The 12,835-nt window shown below is 47.4% G+C and overlaps 1 protein-coding gene across 1 annotated transcript in view; it reads right to left on the reverse strand.

Annotated features, from left to right (window-relative positions):
• Nucleotides 1–12,835, reverse strand: part of LOC132381740 (uncharacterized) — a 168,146-nt gene that overhangs the window by 22,717 nt on the left and 132,594 nt on the right. Inside the window, exons 11-13 of the mRNA XM_059951312.1 lie at nt 12,099–12,201; nt 10,100–10,185; nt 1,838–2,006 (exon numbers count right to left, since the gene is read on the reverse strand). Coding sequence (XP_059807295.1) covers nt 1,838–2,006; nt 10,100–10,185; nt 12,099–12,201 — 358 coding nt within the window. The remainder of the gene's footprint in view (nt 1–1,837; nt 2,007–10,099; nt 10,186–12,098; nt 12,202–12,835) is intronic.

Below are 12,835 nucleotides of genomic sequence, written 5' to 3' on the forward strand. Positions count from 1 at the left end.
TGGTTCAGGTGGTCCCTCATCCGTTTCCACCCCAAACATGTTGTAGGCACACACTGCCTCTTCGTCTGCTTCTCCTAGGTGGTGTGTGGCTGCCCGAGTTAGGTGAGCCCAGGCTTAACCTCACCCTTTATGCTCCTGCACTTTTTAACTAAATGTCCCTTTTTGCTACAAGCATGGCAGATAGTATCTTTGAATTTACAAATATTTGCATAGTGCGTCCCTCCACACCGCAAACCCTCCACCCGCTTTGCCTGTTTACCAGTCTCCCTCCTGACTTGGAGCACTGCCACTGACTGCGAAGCCCCGAGTCCTTTCTGGATATCCTTGGCATTATTAGCAGCCATCTCCATGCCTTGAGCAATCTCTAGGGCCTTCTTGAAAGTCAACGGAGGGTTTTCCCCCAACAAACGGCGCTGTGGCGTCATTATTAATGCCGCATACTAATCTGCCACGGAGCACGTCATCCAACACAGCTCCGATATCGCAATGCTCTGACAGCTGCCAAAGCTCGGCCACGAAATCACCCACAGACTGACCTGGCTTCCGGACATGGCTGTGAAACTTGGACCGTTGGACTATCACTGAAGGTTTCGGATCATGGTGGTTCCCCATGAGCTTGAGCAGTTCATCATATGGAATTTCTCCCAGTTTCAGCAGCGTGACTAAGTGCCGTATCAGCCTGTACGTCTTTGCCCCAGGAGAACAGAGCGCTTCTTAGCATCCTCAGTAATTCCATTAGCACAGAAAAAGTGTCCCAACCTTTCCTCATACTCTGGCCACTCGTCGGCTCGCTCCTCGAATTCACCGATAGTCTCAAACGTAGCCATCTGAACACGAGACTCCTCGTCCTCACAGCTCCTGTTCGAAACGGGCCGACCTGTCCACAAAACCAGTTCACCTCATCGCCAAAAATATGTGGTAACTCCACTTTACAAAAGACCACTCAACAATTTTATAGCCAAAAGAGCATCTTTATCTGGGACGGCAAATGATATTTACAATACAGAGGTTTCCCGGTACCTCGTGCGGCAGGGGTGGAGGAACTACATAGAATGCATACCGGGAGTAAAAAAGAGCGGAAGTAAAGGCCCCGCCAACCCCGGATCCCGCCTCTTGTTACCACCAGCTTCCCAATTAGTATTAACTTACTTTTAATAATACTCACACCGCAACAGAGATACTCAGACTAATTCCACTTTTAACACTCTTATATCTTTAGTTTCTAATAGTTTACACGAGGAAATCTGCAGATGCTGGAAATTCGAAAGGTCTCGGCCCGAAACATCGACAGCGCTTTTCCCTATAGATGCTGCCTGGCCTGCTGCGTTCCACCAGCATTTTGTGTGTGTTGTTCTAATAGCTTGCTGCGTTTCTCTCACCTTCCCGCGCTGCGTCAGCCACGCCTCGTTCTTGCATAGCTTCCCCACCCCCCCAAGTTCTCTCTTTTTTAAAACCTTATTTTCATCCCTCCACAAGTGGAGCTTTCTAACATTACATCTTTAGGTTTAATTAACCTGGGTTACAAACCAGTTTATTGGTCATTACAGCATAGCTCTACACTCACATGTTATGAAATTTGGGCAGCAGTACAGTGTGATACTTAAAATCACCACAATACTGTGTAAAAGTCTTAGGTACCTTTGATAAACATATGCATGTAAAACTTTTGCATGGCACTGCACAATTTTTAACTTCAACCTGAATTACAATTTGGAAACCCTTCACCGACTGTAAAGAACATTGGGTGCATATAGATATTACTTACATGTACTTATAAATCGATCTCTGTCGTGTTAGATATCTGCCTAAACAAGGTGAGGGCAGTGTTGGTACTTGCCTCTGCCTCCGGTAACTCATTGCCTTGCTCTTTCCCATGCTGGTGGCTGAAGAGATAGATGGAGCTCTCCTGCCCCCTGCTGGCAGGATGTCTCGCTCTGTCCGAGTTTTCAGCAACACAGAAGGACTTTGATATGCTGCAGGGCACAGACTGTCATCCTGGCTGAGATCTGCAAAAAAAAACACCACACATCCCAAGGAGATAATCTTGTAAGCATAAGGCTAGCATTCACCTAGCTGGTCAGAATGGAGAAGCTAGGTTTGGATTGAGAGGTGGCAACGAGGAGGCTTACAGGAGTGACCTGGATTGAGTGGCATTGCAACAACAACATTGCAATCAATTCCTTGGTTTTACTGATGTTGAGTGCAGACTTAAGGTAGGGGAAGTTGAGAGAACAAATACCAGCCCTCTTTAATATGAAAATGCCTACAGATGCTGGAAATCCAAAGCAACATATGACAAAATACTGGAGGAACTCAGCAGGTCAGGCAGCATCTATGGAAACGAAGAAACAGCGACGTTTTGGGCCGAGACCCTTCTTCAGGACTGAAATGGAAAGGGGAAGGAACCAGAACTTTAAAAAAAAAGTGTGGGGAGGGGAAGGAGGCTAGCTGGAAGGTGATAATGTGAAGCCAGTTGGATGGGGAAGGTCAAGGGCTGGAAAAGAAGGGATCTGATAGGAGAGGAGAGTGGACCACAGGGGAAAGGGAAGGAGGAGGGGATGCAGGGAAGGTGATAGGCAGGTGAGAAGAGGTAAAATGCTAGAATGGGGAACAGAAGAGGAGGATAGGGGGAGGGAAAAAAGTTACGAGGAGAAGTCAATATTCACGGCATCAGGTTGGAGGCTACCCAGCTGTTGCTCCTCCACCCTGAGGGTAGCCTCATCTTGGCACAAGAGGAGGCCTCGGATGGACATGTCAGAACGGGAATGGGAATCAGAATTAAAACGTTTGGCCACCGGGAAGTCCCACTATTAGCGGATGGAGCAGAGGTGCTCGACGAAGCTGCCCCCGCCCCCAATTCACGACAGGTCTCAGCAATGCAGAGGAGGCAGCCAGACACAGTAGACAGCCCCAAAAGGTTTCTCATTGAGCAGAAGGTGGTGGAAAGCGTGAGCAGCTTCAAGTTCCTGGCCAGCAGCATCTCAGAGAATCTATCCTGGGAGCACCATACTGACACAGTCCCTTCCCTTCTACCATCAGATTTCTGCACGGTCCATGAGTGCTAATTATAGTACATTATTGTACTATTAATTTACATAAATTTTTATTGTAGTAACTTGTGTCTGCACTGCTGTCACAAAATGTGTCACAACTGACGTCCGTCACAATAACCTTTATTCTGAAGTTTCTGATGAGTGTCAGTAGGGGGCGCCACGGTAGCACGGTGGCTGGGACCACACGATTACAGCCCAGGTTGTAATGGAGTTTGCGCTGTTCTGTAAGGAGTGTCTGTAATCCTCCCCTCGGAATGGGTGGGTTTTCTCCAGGTCCTCCCAGTCTACGGAAGTACTGGGTAGGTTAACTGGCCATTGCAAATTGCCCTGGGACGAGCCTGGGGTTAATCAGATTGCAGGGGCTCAAAGGGCTGGAGGGCCAACTCTGCACTGTAATACTAATGAGAGACAGAGTCACAGAGAGGGGGGGAGAGGGAAGGGAAGACACAGAGATGGGAGGAGGAAGGGGAAAGGGGGTGGTGGGGAGAGGAGGGGTGAGAAGGGGGTGTGAGAGGGGGTGTGTGAGAGGAGGGTGTGAGGGGGGTGAAAAGGAATATTTCTATTGGCGTATGACTTAAAGATCAGGAGGTGCAGATTTATAATAATGGGGGAAGACAAGGTAACTACTACTTGCTGGCAATGTCCTTGAACTCATTGGCAGTGTGTGGGGAAGCAACAGGGTCTACCATTCTCACACAATTAGACTGAGAGAAAATTCCTTGCAGAGCTTGATGCACCATCAATAACTCACTCTGAGATGTAAGGTGAGATATCTTTTATTGACTGGAAGAAGGAACAAACAGTGAGTGACCACCATACGACATCCTGGAGACAGAGAGGCCGGGCTCAGGCCTTGATCGCCTTTATACCAGGGTCTGCGGGAGGAGCCACAGGAGCAGTCAGCGGGGGGTGTGTCCAGACAGGTATTTGTAGTTCACCACAGAGCTACAGTAGCCCAAGCAGAGTAGGACTGATTAGACTGCTCCACAAAATCTGACAATGCACCAAATGGCCTCTTCTATTCCATCAGACTTCACAATGACCGAGAGTGAGTCACAGCAGGCAGTGAAGAAAGCTAATGGCATGCTGGCTTTTATAACAAGAGGAATTGAGTATAGGAGTAAAGAGGTCCTTCTGCAGCTGTAAAGGGCCCTGGTGAGACCCCCACCTGGAGTATTGTGTGCAGTTTTGGTCTCCAAATTTGAGGAAGGACATTCTTGCTATTGAGGGAGTGCAGCGTAGGTTCACAAGGTTAATTCCCGGAATGGCAGGACTGTCATATGTTGAAAGATTGGAGCAACTGGGCTTGTATACACTGGAATTTAGAAGGATGAGAGGGGATCTGATTGAAACATTTAAGACTATTAAGGGATTGGACACGCTGGAGGCAGGAAGCATGTTCCCGCTGATGGGTGAGTCCAGAACCAGAGGCCACAGTTTAAGAATAAGGGGTAGGCCATTTAGAACAGAGATGCGGAAAAACTTTTTCACCCAGAGAGTGGTGGATATGTGGAATGCTCTGCCCCAGAAGGCAATGGAGGCCAAGTCTCTGGATGCATTCAAAAGAGAGTTAGATAGAGCTCTTATAGATAGCGGGGTCAAGGGATATGGGGAGAGGGCAGGAACGGGGTACTGATTGTGTATGATCAGCCATGATCACAGTGAATGGCGGTGCTGGCTCGACGGGCTGAATGGCCGACTCCTGCACCTACTGTCTATTGTCTATTGAGAGTCATAGGGAACAGAAACAGGCCCTTCTGCCCATCTACTCTGTGTCCCATTGCCTTGCACCTCGATCGTTGCCCTCCATACCTTTCAACCACGGAAGTATCCAAACTTCCCTTAAATGTTGAAATTGAACCCACTTCAACCACGTCCATTGGTAGCTCGTTCCACACTCTCCCCACCCTCTAACTGAACAAGACCCTCGTGTTCCCTTTAAACATTTCACCCTTCACCCTTAACCTGTGACCTCTAGTTCTAGTCTCACCCAACCTCAGTGAAAAAGCCAGCTTGCATTTAGTCTATTTATACCCTCATAATTTTGTATACCTCTGAATCTTCCCTCATTCCCTGATGCCCCAAGCAATAAACCTTATTCAACCTTTCTCTTCATTGGTTAGGTGATGGTTTTCCTTGGATCTGCCTCCAGGAGAGAGTATTTGATCAGTGAACTTAAAATTTACCAGCAGCCACGATGGGATTCGATCTCATATCTTGATTATGGCCTTGTAATTTAACCATTATACGACCATAATGGTGCTGGGTGGAGATACGTCTCTCCCAAAGGAGACATAAGGCGCTCCTTCCCTCCTCTGATAACTAGCTTGTTATCTGATTAATTACTAATAATTTGTAATCATTGTACTTCCCTCCGCTAGCCTGCAGGTCACCCTTGGGCAAGGTGTAGCACCTGCTTAGCACCCCCCCCCCCCCCGATCAGGGTCATGTGAACCCATGGGAGCAGGAGGTGGATGGTCGTACGAGCAGCCGGTGCAGATCTCAAGTCCTGGTTATGTGACCTCTGACACCAGGCAGACAGTCTCTGAAGAGCATTGATAATGACTAGGGTCACCCATCTTGTAAAGACACCACCCAGAAGAAGGCATTGGCAAACCACTTCTATAGAAAAATTTCCCAAGGCCATGGAAAGACTATAACTGCCCATAAAAAGTATGGGCTATTCAGTTAAAATTCAGTTAAATTCCACAAGTTCACCACCCTTGGCGTGGAAAAATTTGTCAATACCCTGAATCCTGGCATTGTGATTCCTCCGTCAGTTTGGGGGAGCACCTTCCTTCCGTCCGGTTTCGTACAAGGTTGGGATGACACATTGCTGCTGTACAAAACATTGGTTACGCTGCAGTTGGACACTATTGTCCACATTTCTGGTCACCACACAGTAGGAAGGAAGCGTGGCAATGGAGACACGGCCAATGAGATCCACCAGGACATTGCCTGGAATGGAGGGGTGTGGTGGCAAGGAGATGGTGGATAGTCTGGATCAGGGGTTCTCAACCAGCGGTCCACACTTACTTCGTAGCATTGGTTGGGAACCTCTGCTCTAGATTCTCCTCACTTGAACATCAGGAGGAGAGAGGTGGCTTTACCGAGCTCTCTGAAATTATGAGGGCAATATGAAGGACAGAGAGTCACAGTCCTTGTCTTGAGGAGTGGAGCCCAGATCCAGAAGGTAGAAGTTTAAGGTGAGGGGGCAAAAATCTAAATGAGACCTGATGGGCAAATGTTTTTCTACGTAGAGGGTGGCGAATACAAGAACATAAGAACATCAGAAATATAAGCAGGAGTAGGGCATCTGGCCTGTCAAACCTGCTCTGCCATTCAATAAGATCATGGCTGATCTGGCCACGGACTCATCTCCACCTACCCGCCTTTTCCCCATAACCCTCAATTCCCCTACTATGCAAAAATCTATCCAACCTTGTCTTAAATATATTTACTGAGGCAGCCTCCACTGCATCATCAGGCAGAGAATTCCACAGATTCACCACTCTCTGGGAAAAGCAGATCCTCCTCATCTCCGTCCTAAATCTACTCCCCTGAATCTTGACGGTATGCCCCCTCAAGACTTTATATTGTTCTATATTTAGAACAATCTACCCGAGGAGGTAGTAGAGGCAGATTAAGTTACAATGTTTAAAAGGCATTTGGACAGGAGACTTCACCATCAGGATTGGAAAGGAAGCAAAGGGTCTCAGCTTGAACTGTTGCCTGTTTACTCTTTTCCATGGGTGCCGCCTGGCCTGCAGAGTTCCTCCAGCATTGTGTGTGAGTGCAAGAGAGAGAGAGAGAGAGAGAGAGAGAGAGAGAGAGAGAGAGAGAGAGAGAGAGAGAGAGAGAGAGAGAGAGAGAGAGAGTGAGAGAGAGTGAGAGCGAGAGAGTGCGAGAGAGAGTGCCAGAGAGAGAAAGAGAGTGAGAGAGAGAGAGAGAGAGAGAGAGAGCGAGAGTGAGAGTGTGAGAGAGTGAGAGCGAGAAAGTGCGAGAGAGAGAGTGCCAGAGAGAGAAAGAGAGTGAGAGAGAGAGAGAGAGCGAGAGTACGAGAGACAGAGTGTGAGAGAGAGTGCGAGAGAGAGAGCGAGAGAGAGAGTGAGAGTGCGCGAGAGACAGAGTGCGATAGAGTGCGAGAGAGAGAGCAAGAGAGTGCGAGAGAGAGAGTGCAAGAGAGACCGAGAGAGAGAGTGCAAGAGAGAAAGAGACCGATAGAGAGAGTGCAAGAGAGAGAGATAGTGTGTGAGAGAGAAAGAGAGAGAGACAGACAATAGACTAGGTGCAGGAGTAGGCCATTCGGCCCTTCTAGCCAGCACCGCCATTCACTGTGATCATGGCTGATCATACACAATCAGTACCCCGTTACTGCCCTCTCCCCATATCCCTTGACCCCGCTATCTATAAGAGCCCTATCTAACTCTCTCCTGAATCTATCCAGAGACTTGGCCTCCACTGTCTTCTGGGGCAGAGCATTCCACATATCCACCACTCTCTGGGTGAAAAAGTTTTTCCGCATCTCTGTTCTAAATGGCCTACCCCTTATTCTTAAACTGTGGCCTCTGGTTCTGGACTCACCCATCAGCGGGAAAATGCTTCCTGCCTCCTGTGTGTCCAATACCATAATAATCTTATATGTTTCAATCAGATCCCCTCTCATCCTTCTAAATTCCAGTGTATACAAGCCCAGTTGCTCCAATCTTTCAACATATGACAGTCCTGCCATTCCGGGAATTAACCTTGTGAACCTACGCTGCACTCCCTCAATAGCAAGAATGTCCTTCCTCAAATTTGGAGACCAAAACTGCACACAATACTCCAGGAGGGGTCTCACCAGGGCCCTGTACAGCTGCAGAAGGACCTCTTTACTCCTATACTCAATTCCTCTTGTTATAAAGGCCAGCATGCCATTAGCTTTCTTCACTGCCTGCTGTACCTGCATGCTTGCTTTCATTGACTGATGTACAAGAACACCTAGATCTCGTTGTACTTCCCCTTTTCCTAACTTGACTCCATTTAGATAGTAATCTGCCTTCCTGTTCTTGCCACCAAAGTGGATAACCTCACATCTATCCACATTAAACTGCATCTGCCATACATCTGCCCACTCACCCAACCTGTCCAAGTCACCCTGCATTCTCATAACATCCTCCTGACATTTCACACTGCCACCCAGCTTCGTGTCATCAGCAAATTTACTTTTAATCCCTTCATCTAAATCATTAATGTATATTGTAAACAGCTGCTGTCCCAGCACCGAACCTTGTGGTACCACACTGGTCACAGCCTGAGATTCTGAAAGGGACCCGTTAATCACTACTCTTTGTTTCCTGTCAGCCAGCCAATTTTCAATCCATGTCAGTACTTTGCCCCATGTGCCCTAATTTTGCCCACTAATCTCCTATGTGGGACTTTATCAAAAGCTTTCTGGAAGTCCAGGTACACTACATCCACTGGCTCTCCCTTGTCCATTTTCATAGTTACATCCCCAAAAAACTCCAGAAGATTAGTCAAGCATGATTTTCCCTTCATAAATCCATGCTGACTCGGACTGATCCTTCTACTGCTATCCAAATGTGTTGTAATTTCCTCTTTTATAATTGACTCCAGCATCTTTCCCACCACTGACATCAGTCTAATTGGTCTATAATTCCCTGTTTTCTCTCTCCCTCCTTTCTTGAAAAGTGGGACAACATTAGCCACCCTCCAATCAGCAGGTACTGTTCCTGAATCTATAGAACATTGGAAAATGATTACCAATGCATCCACAATTTCTAGAGCCATCTCTTTAAGTACCCTAGGATGCAGACCATCAGGTCCCGGGACTGAGAGTGTGAGAGAGAGAGTGTGTGTGTTGAATTTGGACAGGTACTTGGATGGCTGTATAAGACGATGAGAGACATTGATCGTGTGGATAGTCAGAGGCTTTATCCCAGGGCTGAAATGGCTAGCATGAGAGGACACAGAATAAGGTGCTTGGAAGTAAGTACAGAGGAGATATCAGGGTTAAGCTTTTTTACACAGAGAGTGGTGAATGCGTGGAATGGGCTGCTGGTGATGGTGGTGGAGGCGGATATAATCGGGCCTTTTAAAAGAGACTCTTGGACAGCCATATGGAGCTTAGGAAAATAGAGGGTTATGGGTAACCCTAGGTAATTTCTAAAGTAAGTACATGTTCAGCACAGCTTTGTGGGCTGTAGGGCCTGTATTGTGCTGTAGGTTTTCTATGTTCTAGAAAGATGTGGAGGGAAAAGGGCCTAAAGTGTGAAAATGGGACGAGTGCCAACAGAAAACACGTTCAAGATGAGCTGAAGAGCCACATGCTGTATATTTCCATAAACTCGCACCTTAAAGGAGGGGCTGAGAAGCGACCATAACACCTCCAAGATCAGCCTTCACTTTGTCCCTCCGTTTTGCTCACCTTTCACAGATCCCACCTTGCCCCCTCTGCTTGCCTTCCCTCGATGATTTCACAGCTGCCATCTGCTGGCTAGGTATTTCCAAGGACCCACTACTTCCCTCTCACAGGCAACAAACTTACGACTCCGCTTCGATGACGAGTCTGTCCCCTTCCTGTCAGCTGCCCAACAGCCTCGATCAGTCACCAAGGTATTTCACAGAAGATTCTGGACTTTGTTGGGGATTTGACAGCCTGGTCGTGACTGAGGTCCAGGGGAGGCATTGTCTCGACTCTTACCAAGGGTAGCCTGGTCTTCCCACCACCTCCCTGCCCAGACCAGCACCAAGGTCTCATCTAACCCCCTTTGCCCCCCCTAAGATCCTGGTGGACTCCCCCATGGCTCCCCCCTTCCACCCACAGATTTTTTCTTGGCCTCTCCACCAATGCCTCTTCACGACTTGCTGGCTCCTTCCCTGGTCAATCCTCACATCTCCCCTCCACCTCCACACTGCGGAAACTTGTGCCACCTCTGTTCAAGGCTGCCCCATGCCAGACATCTCCTCGGTCTCGCGTTTAGCCATCAGTTACGACTAGCAGCCACCGCGATTTCACAGAAAAGATATTCTGAAAGGCCACAGACCTGCACGGGTGTAGTATGTCCATCCTGGATTTCCACCATCCACACGAGATTCAGGGTTAGCCTCCTCTGAATTGGACAGCGACCTCCTGCAGGGAGTAGGGAAAGGGATTATTACTGACTGGCTAAATTGGAAACCACGAAAAGCCCCATCAAATCTACTCTGATACGAAACAAAATGGTTGCTGAATAATACACAGCAGGCCAGGCAGCATCCACGGAAATATCGCCCGTTAACTCTTTTCCACAGATGCCGCCTGGCTTTCCGAGTTCTTCCAGCATCTTGTGTGTGTTGCTTTGGATTTCCAGCATCTCGTGTTTGTAAAGCATTGCTGATCCTTGTATCCAGATCCGAATGGATTATTTAGCTCCCTGATTCAAAGAAAAAGAAAGAGGAAACCAGCTAGTGCTTGTGAGATTGGCAAAGTTCCATCTCAAGCCACTTGTAATACAACATTCAGAAAACCTTGATAATAATCAAGACAAAACACACTGGGTTTTATGAATGGAACTTGGATTTGACAGTAGTATCAGGTTGAGGAAGGGGGATAAAGGGGATGTAGTTGATGTTGTGTATTTGGATTCCCAGCAGGTCTTCAATCAGCCTTGTATACAGTATACAAGGTCAGTGGGAGGTATATAATGTATCAGCCTGAATGGGGGGGTGAGCAAAAGGTTCTAAGGAAGAAAAAGGTGGAGGGGCATTACTTGTTGGATTCAATATGGGTTTTGCTTGGACTGAAGGTGTTGTGGGAGCAAATCGGGTGGACACTCACTGTAGTTCACAACATTGGGGTGATCTTATTGACACATGGACTCCAGTAGGGTGGAATAAGTTTTAAGTCCAAATATGACAGGCAGATCTTTGAACTGCTGCAAATTCAAGGACTGTGGAGAAGAGGCAAGTGGAGCGGAGGCCAAGTTCCGATCAGTCACGATCTTTCTGAAAAGCAGGTACAGCATAGGCTCAAAGGGCCAAGCAGCCTCCTCCCACTCGTGCTTCACCTTCAGATCTTTTGATGTCCATAAGTTTGTTACTAGCTTGTTGAAAGAGTACAGAGATGTCGCCGGGTCTGGAGGACCCAAGGAAAGTTTGAATAGGTTGGGACTGTATTCTTTAGAATGTAATAGATTAAGGGGTTGATAGATTTGATAGAGGTATACAAAATTATGAGGGGCACAGACAGGGTAAATGCAAGCAGGCTTTTTCCGCACTGAGGTTGGGTGGGGCTACAACCGGAGGTCATGGGTTAGGGGTGAAAGGTGAAAAGTTTAAGGGGAACATGACGGGAAACTTTTTCACTCAGAGGGTGGTGAGAGTGTGGAACGAGCTGCCAGCTCAAGTGGCGCATGCGAGCTCGATTTCAACATCTAAGAGAAGTTTGGATAGGTACATGGATAGTAGGAATATGGAGGGCTATGGGCCTGTTTGCAGGCCATTGGGAGTAGATAGTTGAACGGTTTCGGCATGGACTAGATGGGCTGAAGGGCCTGTTTCTGTGCCGTACTTCTCTATGACTCTAAGCTTGAATTATACCCAATGTAAACACAAAGAAACCTGCAGATGCTGGAAATTCAAGCAACACACACAAACTGCTGATGGAACGCAGCAGGCCAGGCAGCATCTATAGGGAGTAGTACAATCGACATTTTGGGTCGAGACCCTTTGTCAGGATGGTTCTGATAAAGGGTCTCAGCCCAAAATGTTGACTGTGCTTCTGTCATCCAAACTCAATGGCAGTATCTCAGTGCGAACCAGAAACAGGAACAGCAAAACAATTCTGAGTGGAATCTTCACACTTAATGCAGCTGCATTTACACAGTGACTTTCAGGCTCCAGTTCCGTTACAGTCAGGAGAAATCACACAGGCTCTGGTGTAATGCAAGGGTGTGAAGCACGAGTGATAGGTTTATATTTAGATGGGAATGGGCCTTCCTTTTTAAATCATTAAACCTAAGCTAAAGCAAAAAGTGCATAGGCTGCAGTTGTTCGCCCGAGTACCTCTTCTTCAGTGAGATGCCTGGAATCCGGGCCGAATCGTCAGCTGCCTTCCTCTTGGTTGTGAGCGATGCACCGACCACAGGACTTGTTTCTTGCCGACTAACTGAAGGGAGAAAAAGAAAGGGGAGGCACTGCACATCAATAAAGCCTCAAAATTACCAATTGAGCTGTTGTTTCCTTAAACAGGGGTTCTTCTTTCCAAATGACAACCCTTCCATCTCCGTTCTGTTTCAAGACATTGAGCTGTCTAAAGCACAAGGCAAACTTTGACCTTCGAACTGGAATGGGAATTTATTAGCTGTTGTCACAGGTCACCAAGGTCCAGGAAAAAGCTCGTCTTACATACTGTTCCTACGGATCAAATCATTACACAGAGCATTGAGGGCAGGACAAGGGAAAATAATAACATTGCGGAATAAGGAACTACGGTAGCATAGTGGTTAGAGCAGCACTGTTACAGCTAGGGGTGTTCCAGAGTTCAGAGTTCAATTCTGGCGCTGTTCTGTAAGGAGTCTCTGTACGTCCTCTCCGTGGAATGCATGGATTTTCCATGAATGCTTTGGTTTCTTCCCACAGTCCAAAGTTTACCGGGTAGGTTAACTGGTTATTGTAAAAAAAACTGTACAGTGATTATAGACAGGCAGACATACTTTATTGATCCCGAGGGAAACTGGGTTTCGTTACAGTCGCACCAATCAAGAATAGTGTAGAAATATAGCAATATAAAGCCATAAATA

Source organism: Hypanus sabinus, chromosome 26, assembly GCF_030144855.1.
Source record: "Hypanus sabinus isolate sHypSab1 chromosome 26, sHypSab1.hap1, whole genome shotgun sequence".
NCBI classification, from domain to species: Eukaryota; Metazoa; Chordata; class Chondrichthyes; order Myliobatiformes; family Dasyatidae; genus Hypanus; species Hypanus sabinus.